General features: G+C 37.6%; 1 protein-coding gene across 2 annotated transcripts; it reads left to right on the top strand.

Annotated features, from left to right (window-relative positions):
- Window positions 1-2,068: 2,068 nt before the first annotated feature.
- Window positions 2,069-26,509, top strand: CCNT1 (cyclin T1). Of its 2 annotated transcripts, XM_004468361.5 has the most exons (9): window positions 2,069-2,329; window positions 4,002-4,083; window positions 11,228-11,356; window positions 13,501-13,561; window positions 16,242-16,304; window positions 17,628-17,673; window positions 18,807-18,970; window positions 19,138-19,208; window positions 20,435-26,509. In XM_004468361.5, the coding sequence occupies exons 1-9, from the start codon at window positions 2,169-2,171 to the stop codon at window positions 21,836-21,838; spliced, it is 2,181 nt and encodes a 726-aa protein (XP_004468418.2). In that variant the 5' UTR covers window positions 2,069-2,168; the 3' UTR covers window positions 21,839-26,509. The 2 variants fall into 2 exon arrangements, with proteins under 2 accessions (XP_004468418.2, XP_071074913.1); XM_071218812.1 differs by lacking the exon at window positions 18,807-18,970 and having other exon boundaries at window positions 20,435-21,862.
- Window positions 26,510-26,583: the final 74 nt, after the last annotated feature.

Raw genomic sequence — 26,583 nt, 5'->3', positions numbered from 1 at the left:
GTAGGGAAGCCCCACCTGCAAGGAGTGCGCCCTGTAAGGAGAGCCACCCAACCCGAAAAAAGTGCAGCCTGCCCAGGAGTGGCACTGCACACATGGAGAGCTGATGCAGCAAGATGACGCAACAAAAAGTGACACAGATTCTCGGTATCACTGACAAGAATACAAGCGGACACAGAAAAACACACAGTGAATGGACGCAGAGAGCAGACGATGGGGGGGGTGGGCGGGGCGGGGCGAGGAGAGAATGGAAGGGGAAAGAAATAAAAAATAAATGTTTAAAGAAGAATAAAAAATAATAGCTGGAATTTGAATGAGGACTGATTAAAAAAAAACCTATGTTAGCAATTTTGTTCTATTTCCTACTTTCAAATAATACATCTTCAATCTAAAAATATTTCCTTTCTCTGATTTACACAGGTATTCCTCTCTGTAAGGCAGGGTAGCAAGCCAATGGTTAACAGCTGCATTGCCTGACACCTGAGAGACAGCAGAACTTTTCTCTGAAAGAATGGCGGCTCACTCAAAAGAGCAAATTCAAAGTGGAGTTACCAAAAAGAGATGTAAACACAGATTAGAATTAAACACAGATTAGAGAATTATGTAAGAGGGATATGGGAAGAATAATGTTGGTTATTTCAAGGACAACACACAACTAGACAACTAAAAAAGTACTTATTTTAATAACAGAAAAAACCCTGTGATGGAAGAAGCTTGAAACCATAAGCTTTTAAATGTTGTAACCTGAAGTAAATCATTAAAAATCTTCCTTGAATCTCAATTTCTCTGAAGTAAAACCAAGACTAACTGTAGGCAGTATATGGCAGAGACGAGCCTAAAGTGAAATGAAATCCTTCTGAGAACGAATCAAAGCAAACACACTGAGGAAGAGCAGCCGTATCTACAAACGACAAGATCCAAAATAATTAAAAAGCAAGACAAAGGATTCTAATACTATAAGTATTAATCAAGGTAAATTTGAGTATGGTTCCAGAAAAGCAGGAGCACAAAGTGCAGTTTGCCATCATGGAAAGAACTATGGAGTTAGACTTGATTTTACAATCTACACTTAACGATGTGGTGTCGGACAACCTACTTAACATTCTTGGGCCTCCATTTATTGTAGGATATTATGAGCGTTTATTTGACGAAGATTAATGACCGTCTACAAGGTTGTACTAGTTAGGTGCTGAGGATACAAAATAGAAAGAGGCATAACCCTTCCCTTAAATAATTTCAATTAAAAAAATCAGTACAGTAATGACAGCAACATCTACTGAATGTTTCTATGTGCCATGTAAGTACTTTTCAACACATTTAATCTTCGCTTAATCCTCAAAACCTAACTAAGTACTGTATCATTTCCAATTTACAGTAAGACGCACAGAGGGTCGAAGTTATCAAGCCTTGAAGCTGTGACGCATCTTGACAGAACGTAGAAACGTGAAAATTTGTGCTTTGTGAGTTTCCAGGCTGAAAGAGCTTTAATTCACCCGTTTTGCAAAATAGGGATTAAAACATTATTAACTCTTGAGGTTGTGCCGATCAGAATGTTTTCTTAGTTTTGGATACACATTGTAAAGCACCTTTTACTAATGGGTTGTGTTACTTCACATTTGTTACCCCAAAATAAGAGTCTTCCAGGTGCTTTATGTTTCGATACATAATAGGGCCACGCTTTGATTACTTTTTTCAGTTTCTGACTATCTCATTTCCATCTCCTCCACTTTTTATCTTCATCGCCAACAGAACAGAATCCACCGAGGCCCCCAGGCAACGCTGTCTGATTCCGGAACAACTGTTGCCGAGCCCGGCTTTTCGAGGCAGGAACGCTCAGCCAAGTTATCGCGGGAAGAGAAGTGGTTTTGAACGAGAACTTCTAACCCCACCCTTCGACGCAAAAGTCACATGACTGGCGCCTGCGTCTTAGAACGAAGGTCTTTTCTGGTCCTCTACTGGCTGTTATTCGGCGGCAGGGTGTCCAGAGATCCATTCAGGAAGTGGACCCTTTGATTGGCAGTCGACGGCGGAAGAGTGTCACAACCTGTCTGGCGACCCTTAGCGGAAGTTCGTCACGTCGAAGTGGCCTCCGCACAGCGGATGTGTGTCGCCGCTTAGGTGACGCTGGGAAGTGCTTGCAGCCGCCGCCGCTGCCTTTTGGTTGAAGCACTATGGAGGGAGAGAGGAAGAACAACAACAAACGGTGGTATTTTACTCGAGAACAGCTGGAAAATAGCCCATCTCGTCGTTTTGGCCTGGACCCAGATAAAGAACTTTCCTATCGCCAGCAGGCGGCCAATCTGCTACAGGACATGGGGCAGCGTCTTTACGTGTATCCTTGCGGCCTAGGCCTTCGGCCTTGGAGTCGGTCCCGCCATGCTCCGGAGTGCAGGCCTCAGGCCCTGTCAGGCACGGAAAGGGGAAGAGGGTGGACGGGCTGAATGTTTCTTGGTCGGAGAGCCCACGATGGGGCGGACTCAAATTCAGTGTTCGCGCTAGGGAAGCGAGGCGGAGTTAATTTCCCGCTCGTTCACGCTTGCCACCAACCGTCCTGGGAAACCCTGTCCTCCCCGGATTTGTGTTTTGACCGGCCCTCCGTAGTCCTCCTTCTTCCTTTTCTAATTTGGTCTCGCGACTTTGACATTCTGCTTTTCCTCTCTGCCCTAGGACTCTGGTAGAGGTTTCACTGTTTTGATGGCTTCTTCCCAAACTTGGTATGTAAAGAGGGTTTTGAGAAATTCGGAACCTGAAGATCTATAGGGTGGACTGAAACGAATGCCCCCAGCAGCCTAGGTTCAAATTCGGTCCTCTCACTAGCTGTTTGAGTAAACTTGTCAAATTCTTGGTTTTCTCATCTGTAACATGGGGTGATAACTTCATTTGCTTCAGCACAATGCTTGGCACTCGGATAATCAAAGGGCAGCTGTTTTAAGTTAGTGTTACGTGTAATGATGTCTGTTTAAATTTGTAGGGATATAGACCTACGATCTCATGTTTTTAAAAATTATTTGCAAAATACTGGGTTTTTCTTAGATAGCCGAAAGTGCTAATGTGTATTTTCTTCATTTCTCAAAGATGAAATACTTGTAGTGATTTTTTTCCAAGTATTTTTATTTATCAGAAAATATATTCTTTTGTCGCAGGGAAAACTAATATAGGTTCTTTCTACTCTGCATATTAAAGGTTATTCTTGGGTTGCAGCTTCCATGAAATGTGATGCTGGCTGTAATGTTTGTGTCTTAAGGTTGTGCTCATTTCGAGAGATGTGTCCTCTTTATTGCTGCACATATCCAACTTGCATCCCAAGCATCCAGTCGGTAATGAGTTGTCTTTTTGTTTGGAATTTTGTTTCAGCGCATTCTTAAAACCCTTTCCTTTTTGTGTTTGTGGTGTTTTTTAAGTTCCCATTATGGGATCACCTGTGTCATCTGTCTACCCTGCATTTCAGTCTTCTGAGATTTTTAGAAGTAATGCCTTTAAAGATTTTTCCTTTCAGTGAATGAATGAGTATCAAATGATTCTGTAGTATATCTACCATGGGGGAAAGCTTCTTGGCAGAAAACAGAGGAACTGAAATGTAAAGTGCTGTAGCGTAAAAGTTGAAGTACGCATTGAAGATACCTGGAAGGATCTTGTAAATCTCATATAGAAATATTCTGAGCTAACGGATCATTATTGCAGTAGGCAAGTGACAGAAGGGTTTAGATCATACATAGTTTCATTTATATCTCATCTTGGTCCAAACTTCCTGAGGAGCTCATTTGTTTATTCAACAAATTTGTATTGAGTACCTATTTTTGTAAGGCATTGTTCAGGGTCAGGTGGCCATTAATAATTTGGTGGAAGAAAACAGATCTGCTCTTTAATTTGGTGAGGTAAATATAATTTTAATTTAGCATTTTAATGTGTTTGGCTATATGGTCTATTTGGGAGGCGATAATGGTTGTAGTTTGGGAAATTGCTGCCTGCCTGCCTGTTTTTGGGCCTTAACTTGAACACTTTAGCTCACAATTGACTATCAACACTGCTATAGTATACATGCATCGATTCTACATGATTCAGTCCTTTACACAGTTTCCTCGAAATGTAAGTATAATTTTTTATATGGTGTTACCCTTTTATAAATGATTCCAGCTTCCTGTTTCTTTTGTAGTTGGTCTTCTCTATTGAACTGGGATTTGAGTTTTAGAAATTAGGTTTGATCACTTTCATTAGATGTAACACTGCTATTGAGAATCCAGCCTGCCAATAAAGTGTTTAGGCAGTTGTCTGATAGTTTTAATGCAACCCTAGAGTAGGTGGAGTCTCTAATGAAACAGATTATTGAAAACTTAAATATATTATTTTTGGGTTGGGGAGTTGCATTACAGGGAAATGCTTAACTTTTTGAAGTGGTAAATACTATGAATATATGAAAACAAGCAAATATGTTATTTAGCTTTTCTGAAAGGCTTTGACAAAATTCCAGTGTCTGAAAAGGGGAGGTAATGTGATAATGACTGGGGAATGACTTTTGGGAACAGGAAAAAGAAAATAATAAAGGGATTTTTTTTTTCTGGACCAAATTGTTAACCATGCTACTTTCAGTTTGGCTGCTTGAAATGGCCCTGTTTAACATTATTGTAAATGACTTAGAAGTGTGTGCATAGTGATAGCCCAGTTACAGGTAAGACTATATTTGACTAATAAAATTTACGTTAATAGGGATAAATGAACACTACATATGGATTTAAGAGTCAGCTATTTCATTGTGGTTAAAAAAAAGGTTATGCTTTTTTTGTCTTATTTTTAGATTGCTAGTTGTGATCTCTTTAATGTTTTGGGGAAAGAATCAGTAAAGCTGGTTACTGCTTCTATAATGTAAGATAGTGGTAGAATGGGTATTGGAGGAACTGCATAGGCAACCTTTGTGCTTTTTTTGGTGTTTTTTTTTTTTTTGGTGTGGGGGGCGTTTTGGTTTTTTTTTTGGTACTGGGACTAGGGATCGAACCTGGGACCTCATATGTGGGAAGCTGGCACTCAACCACTGTACCACACTGATTCCCCTGAGTTGTTTTTTTTTCTGTTTGTTTGCTTGTTTTCTTTGTACTTTTAGGAGGCACTGAGAACTGAACCCAGAACCTCCTGTGTGGGAAGCAGTTGCTCAACTGCTTGAACCACATCCACCCCAACACTTTGATTTTTGTGAATTAAGTATTCCTGATTTTTGCTGAGTATCCTCCAGTCAGCTTAGATATTGCCCCCTTCCTTTATCCATTCTGTACCTCTGATGCAAGGAGTATTCCTTGTAAGCATTTTAGCACCTAATGTAAGCTATATGATAGAGCAAGAATGGAAGGTAGTGGACAAAGAGAAATATGAAGAGGATGTATATGGTATATAGCTGCCTTGCAAATTCTGAAGGTATTCTACAGTTCTTACCTTTTATTACAACATAGATTTGGAATCTGGGTGAAATAAATCTCAAATCAGTCTACCCTATACATATGTAGGATAATACGTACTTCCCCCTACTTTTACCTTTCAGTTAAATCTTCCTTCCTATAGATATTAAGCTTACCAAGGACACAGACTCACTTCTCTGTGTGTCCTCCAAATTATTTTCAGTAAACTTGAGTGGATTTAGTAAATATCCAATATAGAGATAATCTTGGTTGACCTTTTCCAAAATCCAGTGTTACATTTAATTTGTGATTGTTTATCTTCTGTAGAAGATGGGTTTTAGATGAAAAATACCACCCCTTTAATATATTAATTCCAAGAGTTTAGCTGTGATGAATCAGAGGACTTAATGCATTGTTGTGGCTTTTATATATGTCCCATCAAGACCCCTCCCCTTCTTTTTTTTTTTTTTTTTGAGGTACTGGGGCCAGAGATTGAACACAGGACCTTGTATGTCAGAAGCCAGTACTCAACCACTGAGCTGCATTGACTCCCCTGAGTTGGTTTTTTCACTGGAGCTTTTTTTTTCCCCCTTTCTTTTAGGAGGCACCGGGAACTGAACCTCTGACCTCCCATATGGGAAGCAAGTGCTCAACTGCTTGAGCCACATCTGCTCTCATATACATTTTTTTCCTAGTCAAAATTTTAAGTGATGCAAACATTTAATTGGAGTGTTCTAAAATTCACAAGTATATAATGAATTCTTTGTTTATAAATGTATTTTAAGCATAGCATTTTAAAAATAATACTTTATTATTTTTAGAACAATTTTTAAAGTTTACAGAAAAATTGTACAGGAAGTACAGAATGCTCCCATATAAACCTCCCACACACTATTTCCCTCTGTTAACATCTTGCCTTAGTGTGGCACATTTGTTGCAGTTGATAAATCAATATTGATACATTAGTAACTAAAGTCTGTAGTACATTAGGTTTCTTTTTTTTTTTTAATTTTTTATTGATTTTGTAAAAATATTACATTAAAAAAAAATTATATGAGGTCCCATTCAACCCCACCACCCCCACCCCACCACTCCCCCCCCAGCAACACTCACTCCCTTCATCATGACACATCCATTGCATTTGGTAAGTACATCTCTGGGCATCTCTGCACCTCATGGTCAATGGTCCACATCATGGCCCATACTCTCCCACATTCCATCCAGTGGTCCCTGGGAGGATTTACAATGTGCGGTGATTGCCCCTGAAGCACCATCTAGGGCAACTCCAAGTCCCAAAGGTGCCTCCACATCTCATCTCTTCCTGCCATTCCCCATATCCATCAGCCACCATGTCCACTTTTCCCATTCCAGTGCCACCTTTTCTCTGTGGGCCTTGAATTGGTTGTGTCCGTTGCACCTCTATGTCAGGAGGAGGCTCAGATTCCACATGGATACTGGATGCAATCCTCCTGCTTTCAGTTGTAGGCACTCTAGGCTCCATGGTGTGGTGGTTGTCCTTCTTCTACATTAGGTTTCATTCTTTGTGTTATACAGTTCTGTGGGTTTTGACAAATGTGCCCTGTATGCCACCTGTTAATCCTGCCTGCCCTCTCCCGTACTTGTGCCACCACTGTGTTTTTACTGTCTCCTGTCAGTTCTACTATTCTAATTTTGCTTTTCTCCATATTGTTTTATAGTTGTAATCATACAGCATGTAGCCTTTAAGTACTGGCTTCTTTAACTTAGCAATATACAGTTTTCTTTTCGTGCTTGATAGTTCATTTCTCTCTTTTTTTTTTCACTGGGTAATATTCCATTGTATGGATGTGCCACAGTATGTGTATCCATTTACCTATTGAAGGGCATCTTGGTTGCTTCCAGTTTTTGACAATTATGAATAAAACTACAGTAAACATTCATGTGCAGGCTTTTTTTGGACATACGATTTCAACTCCTATAGATTAAACCTCAAGTATTTTTAATATTTTTTCTTATAATTACAAAGGTATTCTATGTTCATGGTAAGATTTAAATAATTCAGAAATAGATAATGTAGATGTGAAAGCTCTGCCAGAATCTCATTCTCCATAGGTAAAGATTGATAAATGTTTTGACATTTAGAACATCCAAGACATTTTTCTGTGCATATACTAACATTTACGTATTTCTATAAAAATCATGTCATGCCATACATTGTCATAAAGTAATATATTTTGGACATTTTTTTCATATCACTTTCTAATTATTTTAAATGACTGTGTAGTATTTTTGTGTAGTACCATAATTTATTTTAAAAACTGTCTATTTGTTAGTATTTGGGTTGTTTCTGGTTATTATTATTTTAAATAAACTTTTTTCAGTGTCAATTTGCCTTACAAAAGATTATACCAATACACTCTGTTTCCAGCAGTGTTGGAGAGCGTCCTTTTCTATATACCTTCACCAACTACAAATATTATTTCAGAAAATACTTGTCAAGTGGTAGGGTTACAGTGGTAAATTATTTTCTTAAGTTGTGTTTCTTCAATTAGCGAAGTTGAGCTTCTTATGTCCTTTAGTCATTTTCTTACGAAATTGAAGAATTTGAAAAAATTGACTGGTTGTAGATGCTCTTTGCCTTTTACTCTGATTACTAATTTATATGTGCTCTTCATATATTTTAGAGACATGGATCAGGTAGTATAAAATTTTCATTTTGTTTCTCTTTGTTTATAGTGTTGGGGCCTTGAGATCTTGCTTTTTTAAAAAAATTAAAAAAATTTTTGTTGAAATATAAGATGTATAGTAAGGCACACTAAATCTGAAGTGTGTAACTAGATAAGTTTTGAATTATTTTATGTATGTAACCACTACTCAGATCAAAGTGTGTTTTCAACATCCTGGGTGGTAGAGCCCTTGCCTCGTGATTGAAGTAAACTGTTTCTTTAGTGGACGTATTTCTGGCATTGCATTTATTCTTTTTGAAAATCTCATTGATTAAATTTCTGTATGTACTGCCTTAAATATTTTCAAATAGGGGCATATAAAAGTAGTGGTGAACTAGTAACTGGGAGTGTGTCTATGTATGTTGTGCTGAAATGCCTAACAAATTTGGGTCAGATTAGTTGATTCTTAAGAGGCCAAGATTAATGGTTAAGAGTATGGACTCTGGAGCAGACATGTCTGGATTTGAAGCCTTGCTTCACTTCTTACTGGGTATATATATGGCTTTGGGCAGATTACTGTGGGCCTCAGTTATCTCATCTCTGTGGAGTCAGTAATGCATACCTCATAGAGGAATTGATAGTATTTGAAGGAATTATTTAACAAAGTGCTTGCATAGAGCATACAGTCACTAAATATTAGTTGGTATTATTACTGTTCTTTTAAATTGGAGAACATTTCATATTCTTAATTGGTATAAGAATTCCTCTTAGAAAGAAACTTAGCCTTTTGATAAGCCAGGTTGGCAAGTGATTCTATGAGGGACATTAAGTGTTTTACATGGTTGCACAAAAATGCACTGAAATTTATGTCTTGCAGTGTTTGACTTAATATGATTTTTTTTTTTTTAAAGAGCTGGCCTCTTTTTTTTTTTTTTTTTAAAGATTTATTTATTTATTTAATTTCCCCCCCTCCCCTGGTTGTCTGTTCTTGGTGTCTATTTGTTGCGTCTTGTTTCTTTGTCTGCTTTTGCTTCTTTGTCCGCTTCTGTTGTCGTCAGCGGCACAGGAAGTGTGGGTGGCGCCATTCCTGGGCAGGCTGTACTTTCTTTTCACGCTGGGCGGCTTTCCTCACAGGCGCACTCCTTGCGCGTGGGGCTCCCCCACGCGGGGGACACCCTGCGTGGCAGGGCACTCCTTGCGCGCATCAGCACTGCGCATGGCCAGCTCCACACGGGTCGAGGAGGCCCGGGGTTTGAACCGCGGACCTCCCATATGGTAGACGGACGCCCTAACCACTGGGCCAAAGTCCGTTTCCTTAATATGATTTTATTTAGCCTTCTGCCCATTGTTTGTATACCATATTTGGGTTAGTCCTTTCAAATACATTTTTAGCTCCTTGAAGGCAAAGTTGTAGGTTTAAAACCTTAGTATTGTCTTTGATTTGTCTATTCTGTTATAAAGTTCGGTTAATTTTTCCCCTATAAAAATATATTTTCATTATATACATAAAATGAAAATTTATATCAGAATGTAAAGGAGAAAATGAGATTCCCCTGTAAGCCCACTATCCAGAAATAATTCTGTTAACATTTTGAAATATATCCTATTAGAATTTTTTTCTCTGCATGCAAATATATACATGTAATTTAGTGAAATCTTGTTTGTTTTCCAAACTGATGCCTGTATTTCTTTTTTCCTTTATTTCTACTGCCAGTGTTCACATCAAACTTTATTTCCTTATGCCTAGATTATTAAAACTTTTTCTTTTTTAGAAATTAATTTTTAATATATTCCATCTTTTCTTTCCTCCTAGTCCTTCCTACTACCAGATTAATCTTCTTAAATATTTTTTAAACTTGACATCTTTTCTAAACCCTTTAGTGCCACTCTTAAAAATCTTCAATGTTCCATGTTCCATTATTTTTATTAACTGTTCAGTTTAAGAAAAGTTCCACTTCTTGAGGTTTTCCAGATTACTAGGCTACATTTGTCATATTACTCTTTTTTTTTTTTTTGAGGTATCAGGGATTGAACCTAGGACCTAGTAAATGGGAAGCAGCTGCTCATCTACTGAGCTACATGTGTTCCCCAGTGAGAGTGGTTTTTTCAAATTTTTCTTTTAGGAGGTACTGGGGATTGAACCTGGGCCCTTGCACATGGGAAGCAGGCCCTCAACTGCTTGAGCTCCATCTGCTTCCCATCTCTTATTTTTTATGTTGCTTAGTAATGTATGAGCTTGAATTGTTTTAATTTCCTTTTAATTTCTCTCCCCTTCCCCTCTCCCCCCTTGTCTGCTCTCTTGTGTCCATTCATTTGCTGTGTGTTCTTCTGTGACCACTTCTATCCTTGTCAGTGGCACCGGAAATCTGTGTTTCTTTTTGTTGCGTCGGCTTTTTGTGTCAGCTCTCCGTGTGTGCGGCGCCATTCCTGGGCAGGCTGCACTTTTTTTTGCGCTGGGTGGCTCTCCCTAGGGGGCGCACTCCTTGCGTGTGGGGCTCCGCTATGCGGGGACCCCCCTGCGTGGCAGGGCACTCTGTACGTGCATCAGCCCTGCGCATGGGCCAGCTCCACACGGGTCAGGGAGGCCCTGGGTTTGATGATGCCCCATCCATTGGACCAAGTCCGCTTCCCTGTTCTATATTTTTAAGGTTTGTAATATATGTAATAAAATATAATTCACAAACCATAATATTCACAATTCAGTGGTTTTTAGTGTATTTATGAAGTTGTGCAGCCATCACCATATCTTAATTCCAGAACATTTTCTTCACTCCAAAAAGAACTCCATACCCATTAGTAGTCATTGCCTTCCACCCCTAACCCCCAGCCCCTGGTTTTTTGTTTTTGTTTTTTTCTTAATCTACTTTTTTCCTATGGGTTTGCCTATTCTGGACATTTCGTTGTATACCCTTTTTTAAATCTTAGTGATTTGATACAAACTCATAAAGAATCTAATTTTAAATAAACTGTCTACATCTAGTAGCTTTTCACAATAGACAGCTTTTAATGAGTGATAGTTTGTCGAAGAATTGGTGCTCAAAAGTGGACATGGATTAATGGTAGAAGGGAGAGGGGAAGACCTTTTAAGTATGTGAAAAGGCATAGACAACTTGATTCATTAGAAATTTAGCTCTTTTTAGATCCTCCTTGATCTAGAAATAAATAGTAAATATGACATATTTTTATTTTCTCTCAACCTAGTCTGTGGCTCCAGCAGCCTTATTTCTAGCAGCTAAAGTGGAGGAGCAGCCCAAAAAATTGGAACATGTCATCAAAGTAGCACATACCTGTCTCCATCCGCAGGAATCACTTCCTGATACGAGGAGTGAGGTACGGGGTTAATTGCACATCTATTTTTCTTTCTTTATTTTGATTATAATTTAATTTTATAGCTTTGATTTCCTGGAGCCTGATGGGGACTCTTAAAGGGGCATTTCAGTGTTTTTTCTTAACAAAAAATTATATAAATTTTATGGCAAAAGTTTGTGTTTACGATAGTGAAATTTAAAAATTCAGGAAAACAAAGGAAAATATATTACCTGGCATTGAAACACTGTTACTTCTAGCTTTTTTTCTGTTTCGTATGTTTTTTCATTTATTGTATTTTAAATATTTTTCCATCTTTCCTACTTTTTAAAAAGGTCTAGATAGTATTTTATCATATGTATATATAGGTTTAACTAGCCTCCCTTAAGATACATAGATAGTTTATAGCTTTTCATCACCACAGATACCATTATAAGAACATTCTTATTTATAAATTTTTGTTCTGGATCCTTTAAAAAAATGAGTCTTGTCACTAGTTTTTGTTTTCTCTTTAACTTTTAAAGAAATTGCAGAAGTTATACTCATTATAAAAGAACCCAAATACTTAAGAAATATTTTAAGTAAAATTTAAAGTTCATCTCCCCTCCTACTCCTAGGATGAAACTGCAGATTACAGTTTGGTTTAATATATTCTTAACTGACCTTTTTCTTATGAACGTACACATAGCTTTTTAAATTAAAAAAAAAGTTTTTTTTCTTTTCGCATCCTACCTTGATTTACTTAAAAAAGGAAACTCTCCTGGCTTTAAAAGTCAGTGACTGGAGAGATGAGTTGTGAGAAATTGAAAGGTCTTACATTTCTAAGTTCTTGGAGACAAAATGTGAACTACACGTTTTGCTTGTAAAGTTTGTCTTCACGTCCTTTATTTTCTCTTTGCACTGCACCAGTAACTCTTGTTGAAAAAATTGATTGTTTTGGACTTTATCTAGGTGTGAGTCCATAAATGTAACTGGCCCATAGAATTGAATTTAAAAAATAAAAACAAAAAATCCCCACTTTTTTTTTTTTTCTCTTTTCTTTCTCCAAAGTGTCTTTACAGTTTCTCACCTAAGTCTCTAGTCCTTATGAGATGGTTAGGAGAAGATACTTTCTCTATTGTATGGAAAGGGAAACTGGCATTGGTGTGAGGATCATAAACTTAAGTGGAAAGTTAAGAACTACAAAATAAGCCTCTTAACTTCTGGCCAGTGCTGTTCAATAGAAACATAATGAGAATCACATGTAATTAAAACATTTTAAACATTTAAACCTCATTAAAAAAAGTCATTTTGGAAAAACAGGTGAAGCAGAGCAGGTGTAGCTCAGTGGTTGGGTGCTGACTTGGCATGTATGAGGTCCTGGGTTCAATCCCTGGTACCTCCTAAAACAAAACAAAACAAAACAGGTGTAATTAAATTAATAAAATATGTGTTTAGCCCAGTCTATTGCAAATATTATAATTTCAGCTTGTAATCAATATTTAAAAAGTTACTAACGGCGTTTTTCTCTTTTTTTTGTTAACTATTCAGAATCGTGTATATATGTTTTTTGTTTACTTACACTTTCAGCACATTTCACTTTAGCTACACTCGAAGTGCTTAAGTAGCCATATGTGGCTAGTGGATGCAGTGTTGGCCAGCACAGATCTCAGAGAGTTTGTTTTTTTCTTTCCCAGTTATTTCCTTTTCCTTCAAACTCATGTTAAGTTTTAGAAATCTAGCATGATCTTAAAAGGGGAAGGTTTAAAGGAGTCAAATATTTGACAGGCCAACTAGATGCTTACAGTACTGCTGGAAGGCTCTGCAAGTGTTTATTGGAAAAAGGTATATTTTTAATTTTCTTGTGTCTAAATCACATGAATTTTAAAACCTGAAGTATCAGTCTGAGAATGAACAAATCTTTGGTTCTTGTGCTGTGACCAGATATGAATAAAGTGTTATTATCTTTCAGTGTATCACCCTAGTTGGTTTTTTTACTTATTTATTTATTTTTATTTTTAAGGAGATTCAGTATTGAATAGGATAAAGACTGTATATCATTTCCTACCTTACCTCCAAACTCCACCCCTGCCTTTTGTTGTTTTGGTTTCCCTTTAAGTATGTTAGAGAATTGGGGAGTAAAACTTGTGCCTTTTCGGGGAGTAATTTCTCTGTCTTCTTATCTGTAGGCTTACTTGCAACAGGTTCAAGATCTGGCGATTTTAGAAAGCATAATTCTGCAGACTTTAGGTAAGTTTATTTTCCTTCAAAACTTAACAAGATAATTATATATGTAATATAATAATATGATTTCAAGATTTGTAAAATAGGAAACAGGAAGAAAACCCCTTGGGATGATTTTTGTTTCTATACTACAGCGGTTGTAGAGTTCAGAGTTTAACCCAGGCCTATACCATAGATAGAGTTGCAGGTATAGCTGGCTTTTGAAATAACAGCGTTTTTTTTTTCCATTCTAGGGTTCATGATTTTCTTTTTAAGGTTTTAAGCTTCTTATAAATAATGATAGAAATTTTCTAAAGAATTTTTGCCTACAGTGGATTTTTATGGTCTGTTTTTAAAACTAATAACCAGTATATAGAAATGCGTAGTGGAGATGGAGGAACTCAAGCTGCAGCTGTTGTAGGGGCAACTCTCGTGTTGTTATTTTCAGCAGAGAGACTGCCTTTCAAAACTTAGCAAATATGGAAAATAAAGATTTTCTTATACCTTTGGACTATCATTTTTCAATTCTTTTGGTAAGGAAGGATTTCATGAATTGTGTAGGAAATTTATTGGTACAGCTGTATTTTATTACATATCTGTATTATATTAAATTCAATGAAGTCTTTAAAGTATCTCTAAAATTAATTTCTGCATACTTTAAATTATCTCCAAGGAAATCATATTTCAGCAGAGAATGATATTTTCCTGATGAAATTCATTTTTACGTTATTACTATTTTAATTGGAAAAACAAGATCTAATTCATAGCAATCAGTTATCCTTATAGTATAATTTATATCATGTAACTTTCTCAATAGAATTTCTTTTACTTATATCTCTGGGAAACTTATTTAAAAACAATTTTTATAAACATACTCATCCTCCACTAAGTAATTTTGCTCAAGAGCATTTGAGGTTGGATAAAATGATCAGTACCTGTTGCCACTGAGATGATGAAAAGCAACAAAACTGAGGTAAGAGAGGAATAGGTTTAAATCATTTTTTTTTCAAGGTTGAGATTTAGAAGGGTAGTCATCACTTTGAGTGACTCTTCTTCTAACTTTATATTAGGTTCTCTTAGGTTCTTTTGTTCCTCAAAAAATGTTTTGTGTTCAGAGATTATTGGTTCTTCAGGGTATTGAGACTATATTAGCTTTATTATCTTTTTTTTTAATTTTTAATTTTATTTTTATTTTTTTTCCTTTTTTTTTTTTATTGATTTTGTAAAAATATTACATTAAAAAAAAATATGAGGTCCCATTCAACCCCACCACCCCCACCCCACCACTCCCCGCCCAGCAACCCTCACTCCCATCATCATGACACATCCATTGCATTTGGTAAGCTCATCTCTGGGCATCTCTGCACCTCATGGTCAGTGGTCCACATCATAGCCCATACTCTCCCTCATTCCATCCAGTGGGCCCTGGGAGGATTTACAATGTCTGGTGATTGCCCCTGAAGCACCATCCAGGGCAACTCCAAGTCCCAAAGGCGCCTCCATCTCTCATCTCTTCCTGCCATTCCCCATACCCATCAGCCACCATGTCCACTTTTCCCATTCCAATGCCACCTTTTCTCTGTGGACCTTGGATTGGTTGTGTCCGTTGCACCTCTGTGTCAAGAGGAGGCTCAGATTCCACATGGATACTGGATGCAATCCTCCTGCTTTCATTTGTAGGCACTCTAGGCTCCCTGGTGTGGTGGTTGTCCTTCTTCAACTCTATCTTTAGCTTTATTATCTTAGTGGGACTTTTCAGCTCTAAAAAATAAAGTGACTCTGACCAGTCTTTTTGCCTTTTTCTCACTTTAACCCATCCTTTACTGCTGTTACTTATTCTTAAAATGGTACAAATAATATATAAATACAAAAAGCATTTAGAGTAAAACATACAAATTCACCCTTTTATAATTTAGTGTTTTTTTAGTATATTCACATCATTATGCAAACATCACTACCATCTGATTTTAGAGGATTTTCATCACACCAAAGAGAAATCCTGTACCCATTGGCAGACACTATTCCCCCATCCCCCATCAATCTCCAGTCTCTCTGGATTTGCCTATTCTGCATATTTCATGTGAATGGAATCATACGATAATGTGGCTTTTTGTTGCTGGCTTCTTTCACTTAGCATGATGTTTTCAAAGTTCATCCATGTCATAGCATATATTAGTACTTCATTCTTTTTTATGGCCAAGTAGTGTCCCATAGTATGAATATACTATTTTGTTTGTCCATCCATTGGTTGATGGGCCTATAGCTTTTTTCTACCTTTTGGCTGTTATGAATGATGCTGCTATAAACATTTGTGTACAGGTCTTTTGGTGTATATGTTTTCATTTCACATGCCTTTCAGGTAACATGGCTTTGCCTCTTGGGGACACTGAATGCCAGCTTTCCTTATGATAATCCGGAATTTCCGTACTTAAGACTCATCATTGTGTCTGTGCGGCCATCCCCCAATAAAACTCTTGGGCTCTGAGTCTCAAGTCAGCTTTTCTGGGCTAAATAAATAAATAAAATAAAGCAGTTGTGAAGATAATACATCTTGAGAATAACATGCTATCTATTTTTTGTGACTCTCTTAGCTTCTGAATAGCAGTTTTGGGAGAGGGAAATAAGAGACATCTTTAATAATGACACATATAAGTATAAAATACTGAGTAGTTTTAGCTTTTTAACCAGTTCCTTTTTTTTTTTTAAGGCTTTGAACTAACAATTGATCACCCACATACGCATGTGGTAAAGTGTACTCAACTTGTTCGAGGTAAGGAATCTCAACTCAAGATGATTGTTTTAAGTTGTTTTACCATTTAGAGGGTATGATTTGCTGTTGATAGAGATGTAACCCAGTTGCTTTGGACAGAAGTTAAATTGAAAACCTGTCTTGGTTAATCAAAATGAGTGATTCTGACTAGCTGTTTTTCCATTGGGTTCTTATAATAATCAATGTTTCTAGATGATCTCCAGTTAAAGAGAGTTAGCCTCTTGAGAATATTTGTCAAAGCTAGGGCAGATTTTGAAAAGTCACCAAGTCATAAGTATCTAGCAGCAATTTTAAGGATGTCTTAGAAGGGTGATCTTATTTTCATTTTGGGGTTGGTTGTCCTAGATACTTCTTTATTAAAGGCCACCCAGAGGATCATCTAGAATTTTATTTGAATCTCTTTCCAATAAAGGATTGTCAGGTAGTCCTGGCAGTCTTTTTTCTAAATTTAACTTTAGTAGCTATAATTGAATAAAATCCAGTTCCTTTTGTGTTTAGTTTAAATAGTGGTATCAAGAACATCTGAATACCGTTCTAAATTTAAGTACCTTTTATAGTTTTGTAGATAATTAGCCTTATTTTACATTCCACTAATGTGTGTTTCATCTGAAAATTCCCAAATTTTCCCTAGTTCTTTATATTTGAAGCATTAAAAGATTTATGTTGAGCAAGGGTAGGATTAAATGGAGATTGACATATACTGATATTGAAAAGACCAAGTTCATAAGGAGATAAAAAATTTTTTGACATGGATTTTTTCTGAAGGAGAAATGTGGGTTTTCATTGTAATATATTATTTATGCGTTATTTGTTGATTTGGGGATTATATCACAGGCAACTCAATTAAAAAGTTAAACTTTTCTTTTCAGTAAAAGTTACTTTTCCCAAATATACTCAGGCTTTCTGGATTCTGCTCTTGCCTCTCACTTAGGATCATTCCCTAGCCCAGTACTTCTTAGTGTTTCTCTTTGCATCAGGATTTCTGAGTTTCTTGTTAAAAATGCTTTCATCCCTTTCCAAACATATTGAATCAAACTAGGGAGAATGCCCAGGGATGCATTTGAATAAGTATTCCCTAACTGGCATGCCGAATAAAACGATGAGTGCCTAAGTCTGGAAGCAGCATAATATTAATATAATAATTAGAAGTTGTTCATCTGTTTCTTTTGGTAGAATGTAAATATAGGGTGGTCAGGGCCCATATCTACATCGTTTACTGCTGTACTCACACAGTACCTTGCAAATATTAAGGTGTTTACTAAATAATTGTTGAGAATGAATGATGGGACTAACAACTTTTCTCCCCCCCCCTTTTTTTTTTAGCAAGCAAGGACTTAGCACAGACTTCTTACTTCATGGCAACCAACAGGTTTATATTTTAATTTTTCCCCTCTATTTTCTTTGGTTGGAATTAACACCTTTTGTTGGGCATGTGGCTTTAAAGATACAGGTCTAGCACTTGGCAAACTAGGACTCAAAGACCTACGCATGGAAATGATTTTCGATACAAAGTGTTATAGACAATTCTTTTGTAAATGTTGACTTTTCTGTGCAGTTTTCATGTTGTACTTTAAATTTCCATGGTGTTTTTTATTTGCCAAGGTGTTATAATTATTTAGTACTGATTCCTTTGAGACCCTACCCGATGCTGTATTTATTACTTTCCTTTAAAATACCCAAGAGCACGGTTCTGAAAATTCAGTTAAATTGGAGGATTCTGCAACAATTATGACATTTTTAAAAAATTCCTTTTTCTTCCCTATCCCCAAACAAAACAGACACTTTTTGTGTAGAGTTGCAGTATTCCTGCTCTTAAATAAATGATTAATACGTAACTAGTAATACCAAATGTTTTGTTTGCTTTCCTCTCTAATCTGTTGTTGTTCATGAAAAACCAAAGATATGCCCCTAATGACTGTCAGGGCTAAGACGTTTGTTTTTATAGACTGATATGGGAAATTTTAAAAAATAAACCATTAATCAAGCATATTCACACTTTGAGGGAGTGATTATCTTTTTTTAATTATAAATAGATAGCTATGATTGGCAAGATTCAAGATCATTTTTAGATTATTTCCTTAAGTTCTGAGCTTATTCTCAGGATAATACATCTTTGTTTCAAAAACTGATTGTTTTAAACACCCCTGTTACCTGCTGGGTGATGTATACCCAACCTTTTTTTTCTTTTTCTTTTTTTTTTTTTCTTCTCCATTTTTTTCCTCTTTTTTTTCCTTTTTGATCACTGTTCAGTGTGTGGATTGAATGATGTGTAGTCAAGAAAGATTTGGAAATGTTGCTGCCTGAGCAGGTGGGTTAATAGAAGATCATTATATTGAGTGCTGGATCAGAGCACTGGATGTTTCTTGCCCTTCTTGCTCTCCAGTGTTTTTCAAACTTTTTATTTAATTTTTTTTTTTTTTTTTTTAAATAATGGAGAGTTTTAGCTTTGGGTTCAGAATTGAGAGCTCACGACACTCTCTGTTTCCTTCCCTCTGATGTCAGCCTGCATTTGACCACATTTAGCCTGCAGTACACACCTCCTGTGGTGGCCTGTGTCTGCATTCATCTGGCTTGCAAGTGGTCCAACTGGGAGATCCCAGTCTCAACTGACGGGAAGCACTGGTGGGAGTATGTTGACGCCACTGTGACCTTGGAACTTTTAGATGGTAAGTTTTAGAGTAAGGGACTTTGAAAAGCACTTGCTCTTGAACAGTCACATTGTATGGCAGAAGGTGACTTGATTCAGATGGAAATAGTGAGTTAGTTGAGGTTATTCTTGTTTCTTTACTTCTGTCACCCTCAATCTTCTTTCACTGTTTTATTTTGTTTGTAGAACTGACACATGAGTTTCTGCAGATTCTCGAGAAAACCCCAAACAGGCTCAAACGCATTCGAAATTGGAGGGTAAGAGTTGCTGTTTGTAGATCAAAACCAGTTTCTTTTGACTGCTCCAGTGAATATACTAGAATCAGATATGCATCCTAGGTTTGGAATTTCCCTTTTTATAATTATGTAATAATCATGACTTCGACATTAGAGCTTGGATGCTGGCCTGAAAGTCAGTGGGTGTAGTTGTTAGCAAGATTTGCTTTGTGTTGTGTAACTCTTGTGATATGATCATTTGGCCACCACCATTGACTGAGTTTTTTCTACTGGAGAATGTAAAGGGGAAAAAGTGACTTCTCTCAGTCACTGGGTGTTGTCTTCTAGTGGAGGTAAGATATAGAATTTCAAGGTTAGAGCTGGTATCATAATTTTCTTTGATATTACCTTTTCTTTTTTAAGATTTATTATTTTATTTGTTTTTCCCCATCCCCTTGTTGTTTGTACTTGTTGTTTCTGTTTGTCTTCCTTGTTTCTTTAGGAGGCACCAGGAACTGAACCTGGAATCTCCAGTGTGGGAGGGAGGCATCTAATTTCTTGAGCCACTTCTGTTTCCTGCTTTGCTGTGTCTCTCATTAAGTTTTTCTTCTTTTGTCTTGTGTCATCTTGTTGCGTCACATTGCCATGCCTACATCACACTAGCTCTCTGTCTTTAGAAGGCACTGGGAACCTCCCATGTGGTAGGCAGAAGCCTAATGCTTGAGCCACATCTGCTTTCCATAACCTACCTTTGAAAATGGATTTTAGAATTTTGTTTTCTATAGATTTCAGTCTCAGGTTGTTTTTCAAAGTTATGAGTAATAGAATTAGTACTTTTTCCAGTGTCAGGTAGAAGATTGTTTAAAAAACATTCCCCTTGGGGAGTGGATATACCTCAGTGGTTGAGTGCCTGCTTCCCACGTACAAGGTCCTGGGTTCAATCTCTGGCACTTCCTTATAAAAAAAAAATACCCCTTCATTTCTTATAAATCCAGACTGCCAAATTTACTTTCATTCTCCTGAGTTGAGTGAGTTGCAGAAATATAAGTTTGCCTCTTAGAGTCTAGAGTTGGAAGGAGGCTTGAGAGTACTTAGTTTATCTTCTATATTTTCATATTTTATTAAAATCACACCCAAATTTCTAGAAATTGCTTAGATTAACTGCAATCATAAATAGTTGTAAGAAGACATAGATGCTCAGTGTTTTGTTTTTTTTTTTCATTTAATAAATTACCTTAAGTGAAGAGATGTAATTTGCTTCATTCTAGGCATGCCAGGCTGCCCAGAAAACAAAAGCAGATGACCGAGGAGCAGATGAAAACACATCGGAGCAGACAATCCTCAATATGATTTCCCAGAGTTCTTCGGATACAACTATTGCAGGTTTAATGAGCATGTCAACTTCTTCTACCACGAGTGCAGTGCCTTCCCTTCCAGCTACTGAAGAGTCATCCAGCAACTTAAGTAGTGTGGAGATATTGCCGTCTGAGCGTTGGCTGTCCTCTCAACCTCCTTTTAAACTAGAACCTGCTCAGGGTCATCGGACTAATGAGAATTTAGCACTTATGGGAGTTGATCATTCCTTGCAACAGGATGGGTCAAATGCATTTATTTCCCAGAAGCAGAGTAGTAAGAGTGTGCCATCAGCTAAAGTGTCACTGAAAGAATACCGTGCAAAGCATGCGGAAGAGTTGGCTGCCCAGAAGAGGCAATTGGAGAACATGGAGGCTAATGTGAAGTCACAGTATGCATACGCTGCCCAAAATCTGCTGTCTCATCATGATAGCCATTCTTCTGTCATTCTGAAAATGCCCTTAGAGGGTTCAGAAAACCCTGAACGGCCCTTTCTGGAAAAGGCTGACAAAACTGCTCTCAAAATGCGAATTCCAGTGGCAGGTGGAGATAAAGGAACATCTTCAAAATCAGAGGAGATAAAAATGCGTATTAAAGTCCATCCTGCAGCTGACAAGCACAATTCTGCTGATGACAGTGTCACAAAGAGCCGAGAGCACAAAGAAAAGCACAAGACTCATCCATCCAATCATCATCATCATCACAATCACCATTCACACAAGCACTCGCATTCACAGCTTCCAGCTGGCACTGGGAACAAACGTCCAGGTGATCCAAAACATAGTAGCCAGACAAGCACCTTAGCACACAAAGCCTATAGCTTGTCTAGTTCTTTCTCCTCTTCCAGTTCTGCTCGTAAAAGGGGCCCTCCTGAAGAGACTGGGGGAGCAGTATTTGATTATCCAGCCAAGATTTCCAAGAGTACTAAATCTTCCGTAAATTTTCCCTTTCCTCCTCTTCCTACGATGCCCCAGTTGCCTGGGCATAGCTCAGACACAAGTGGCCTTCATTTCTCACAGCCCAGCTGTAAAACTCGTGTTCCTCATATGAAACTGGATAAAGGCCCCACTGGGGCCAATGGCCACAACACAACCCAGACAATAGACTATCAAGATACTGTGAATATGCTTCACTCTTTGCTCAGTGCCCAGGGTGTTCAGCCCACTCAGCCCCCTGCATTTGAATTTGTTCAGTCTTACAGTGAATATCTGAATCCACGGGCTGGTGGAATCTCCTCCAGATCTGGCAATACAGACAAACCACGGCCACCACCTCTACCATCAGAACCTCCTCCACCACTCCCACCCCTTCCTAAGTAAAAAAAAAAAAAGAAAAGGAAAAAACTTTTTGAAAAAGTAATTTTTTTTAAAAAAACTACTGATTCTGGACTAAGAAAGTTGCTTCCCTTATGAAATATGTCACCCTTCTTGAACTAGGGAATAAATTGATAATGAGAATTAGGTAGGGGGGTGGTGGAGGGCCTTTGTTGTTATATCTTACTGCCTCAGAAATGTAACTATTTTATTATAGTTTTTACTGGTATTAGAGAGGTGGGACTGTGTTGAAGCTGTGAAGGATTAAGAACACTTTCTCTATTCCTGGCTACTCCACCTCCTAATTAGGTTGATTGGAGTTGATATCATCCCTCCTCTTGCCAGAACTGAAATATGGAGATTTTGTTTTATCAAACAATTGTGGATCCTTTTGGAGTTTAATATGTCAGAGGAGAGGAGGTATTTAAACGTCAAAATCTTTTAAAAGACTTTTAAAAAATAATTTAAAGAAAGTAAGTTATCTGTTTAGTTTTTTTTATATATAATCGGGGAGGGGAGAGGGATTTTGCTGTGTGTATGAGATACATAGCATTGACACCCTTGGGGGGTTTGGGGGGATGGGATTGGAGGGTGGGGGCGTGCACTGGGGTGGGAGGGTAGGCTTTTGGCCAAGAGTTCTGTGATGGGCTCAGGCCAATTGAAGTGTTGAGACCGTTAAGTGTGTATGTAAGTGTGAGTATGTGTGTTTTTTAAGTGTGTGTGTTTAAAAAAAAATCATGTTTTACTTTCCCTCCTTGTCCCTCACCATTTTCACTTACCAGTGGTCTACTAGAGAGAATGTGGTGTGGCCTTCAACATAAAGGGAGGAAGAGGCGTACATTTGACATGTTGGTATTTTTCCTTTTCTTTATGTTATAATTGAGTAGTAGTCCTCTAAATTCTAGTTTGGGCAATTATAGCCAGTGGCCTGACTCTTGATTCCATTATAAAACTTCTTTTTACCCCCCTTTTTTCCTTTGATGCAGAACAAAGGTGGGGTTGAGGAGGAAGGGTTAGAGAGCAAGGCCAGCTTCTGTCCCACAGAATTGGGTGTGTTTCTTTTTCAAGTTCAGCTTTGGGAAAGTTTTCAAGTCAGAGCATTCTCAGGGTTTTTGAAGGGAGTGGGAATGTGCTTATATATCCTGTCTATAAAAGCCTAGGCTGTGAGAATGGTTCTGGGAGAAGCCATGGAACTAAAGGATTCTAAAAACACAATTGTGATTTGGAACTTTTAGGACATTGTATTTAAAGTACATTATGAATGTAACTTGCTTTTTATCTGTGTATTTGAAGGGTAACAGCTGCATCCTCTCTTTTGGTGGGCCTATGTGACTTTAGAGATTGGAGCTTGTGGCTCAGACAGTACTAGTGCCATGAGAGTTAGCTAGCCTAGCCCACAGATACTGTTATGCTTAGATTGTCCTCTTTGGTGGCTTTTCCTTCTGGACAGAGGTTCTTGGAGATTTCTAAGGATTCTTTAAAAAACGGGTCTTGTTAGGGGGGTTTGATTGTCCCAGATTTTAGGAGTGAACAGTTTTGATGAGAAATATTTCAAGGTGCTAGGAAGAATTCTAAGCCAGGCGCTCTAAAGACACATGCCACCTAACCTTAGATCATTTGATTTGATATTCTTTGGTCTTCATGGTATTTTTTTGCTCTGGAGCAAATCTGAATGCTTGTTTGTAACACAGCATTCTTCACGCTGAATATTCCTTAGGGAGAAGTTGAATTCTTTTAATTGGAAGTCATTGGGAGACAGGAATTGTACATGTGCTGCTGCTTGCCACGAACAGGTTGGGAAGAAAAACTGAGACAGTTGAATTGATGATGCACTGACCTAAGACAGGAAGGAATTTGTAAAATAAACCTTAACTGAAGGTGTGCAAGATGAAAAGACTTGGTTCTTATTTGGAATTAGTGTCTTGCATCTCTGGATATTGGAACTGTCTAGAAGGCCTGCCATTGCTGTATAAAATTAGGAGCTCTCTGCTGACCTATAAACCAGTAATGCTTCTTGACTTGAATGTCACTCACTTTTATAGGTGATATTTTCCTCTTTCTTGATATTTTCTGTGTTGTGTTAGATAATTGGTAGATGTGTGTGGTTGTGTTTACTAAATGTAGGCTTTCTATTTGTTTAGATTTTGTTTGGTGGCGTCTCTTTCCTTTCTTGACCTTCCCAAAGGGAAAATGCCGCTTAGTTTGTGTTTGTATCTTTGTGGAATTGGTGATCACTGATTTGATTGTGCAAATGTTTTTTCCAGCTTTCACATTTTTTTTAATCACATGCACTGCCTCACTGCAGAGGCAGCCACTTTTCCACATGACCTCGTAGCGGTTCTGTGTGGCAATACTGTAGTTAAGTTCCTTAGAACTTTGTCAGGAGTGAACTAGAAAAATGCTTACTCTAGGGCCTAAGAACTGCTTTATTCTGTGTGGTCTGGTCTTTGTACTAGGTTAGATCTCGGTGATATAGGTCAATTTAGAGACTTTTCTATATAAATATTGCCTGATATTGTCTTAAGATACCTACAGTGTCTGCTTTTAGATCTTTGCACACGTCATGATGCTCCTGCTGGGATCTGCATGAAGCTGCTGCACTATCTTTGAGTTAGATATGCCTGCCAGCTAGCATGCATGTCACTCAAATTCCATAAACTTAACAAGGCGTCCGAAAGATGTGTGGTTTCTAAATTCTGTCTTCCCTATCCTCACACTTTCAAATGGTGAGAAATGGGGTTTATACATCCAAAATCTAGTAAAATGAGTTTTGTTTCCCTCCTTTTAACCTAGGCTATCAAGGATAAGTGATGGTGGTAAGTAGGCCTGGAGCCTCAAGTTCTGTAAATCTCATTCCTAAAACTTTGCTTGCATCTTATCTTGGCAAAGAACAAATACCTGTGGATAGTCCTTAGGGCTTTTAATCAGATACGGGTGTTGTTGTTAAATGCACTCTATTGAAGCATTAATCTAAAGCCAAATTGATCTTCTGAAGTACCAGTTATGTTTTTTGGGTTTAGAAAATACTTAGTTATTACTCTAGTCTTCCCACTCATCTATCACTGTGTTTCCATATCTACCACATTTGAGAACCTCAGCTTCCTACTCCTTTTTTTCTTTTCGTGATTTTAGTGTTTTGATTTAATTTAACATTTTCATAGTTCTATATTACTGGCTTCACCATTGTTACTAGAAACTGTTTTAGTCTCCAGTTGGAAACAGTATTGGATTAGGGTGTAGAAGTAAAATCATGGTGAGACCAGGGTTGGGTTTCCTTAAGCTTCTGCTGCATAATTCCCCATATTGAAATGTGGAGCCCTCATACCTTGCTTCAAGACAAAGGCAGTAGAGGGGCTATCCCAGTATGGTTAGCTTTTAAACTTGTGTTTCCCATCTTCTGGGAATGGATTCTTTTTTTTTTTTTCCTTTTTTTTTTTTTTAAGATTTTTCTTTTGTTGATGAGTTATTTTGATACTAATGCCAGAAAAGGAGATTCTAGGACATCTTGAAGTTGGAATACAAATATTCTCTTGGGTTTGGGAGGATTTAAGCAGTCTGTGCAATCCATTAGATGGTGAGAAATAAGCCCTCTGCAGTCCCATTAAGCTTACAATGACATTGATATCTCCCCAAATCTTATCTTGCTGCTTCTTCACACCCAGCTTTTAACTGAGTGTTTGAACTTGATGGTTTAGGAAATGTTCATGTTGTACCACACTGTCAAATTTTAGTTTGTCTTTTTATCCCTTTGTGGATGTGAGTTTGAAATAAGCATGGTAATGTAATCCTACCTGATAAAGTGATCTGGAATCAGAATTATTTTTTAAGCAGGTGAGCCCTCTATTTTAATGTTCCTAAAGTTTTAAATATGAATTTAGCCTTGGGAAAGGGAGGGAAAGAAAAAGAATGTTTACTAAAAAGCAGTGTCTCCTCTTCCCCTTTATGAGTGAGTTTCTGTGGTTGAATGAAAAGAAGGGAAAGACTCTTGGGTTTTGTGTTGCAATGTTAAGCATGGAGAGGCATGCTTGACAGCATACCAGTTGAAGCCAGAGCAAGTATGTCTCCAACAGATAATCAGGAACTCTTCGGTTGAAAACTGAAGAACAAACTGATTAGTGGTTAGATTATATTGAAATTGGGTAGAAAGTAGAAGTGTTGGTTGGTTTAGGTACCCAAAGAAAAGAATGCAGCAGCCTAATGTAGTGTTAATCTAGGTTTCTGGACTTGAAACCGACCTTTTCTGCCACTCTACTCCACATACTGAAAACTCTGTTTTCTTATCAGACCAAAGAGCCAAAAAAGGAAGAAAAGAGTAAAACCCTTCACCAATCTATGTCACTCAGGTACAATTTTGTGGTGAGATTTTTGTCTGCTTTCTTTGTATTGCTCTTGAGTCCTTTTTCAGCATACTTTTCTGCCATTGCCTCTGTCCTCCTTGGGGCTCCTCCGTTTTGGATGCTACCCTTGGGATCTCTACTGGTAATAGATGAGTGATAGTAAATAAGTGACCATAACAGTAAGGGCTCTTTGTAAAAAATTCAAAAAAGTTTTTAAAAAATTTAAAGGATGTTGTATACATTTTGTAGTCTGGCTATCAGTTTGATATCTTGCTGTCAAGTATGTTTCTCAATCTGTATTTATCCGTCCCATCAATAAATGTTAATGATAAAACTCTCATCTGATTGTCGTTTCTGTGTACTGAATCTTTAAATTAGACCTTAGTCTTTAACAGTCATTTTATTGATATGATT

Source organism: Dasypus novemcinctus, chromosome 12, assembly GCF_030445035.2.
Source record: "Dasypus novemcinctus isolate mDasNov1 chromosome 12, mDasNov1.1.hap2, whole genome shotgun sequence".
Lineage (NCBI taxonomy): Eukaryota > Metazoa > Chordata > Mammalia > Cingulata > Dasypodidae > Dasypus > Dasypus novemcinctus.
The sequence above is the reverse complement of the archived record's forward strand: the minus strand, read 5'-3'. Positions and strand labels throughout refer to the sequence as shown.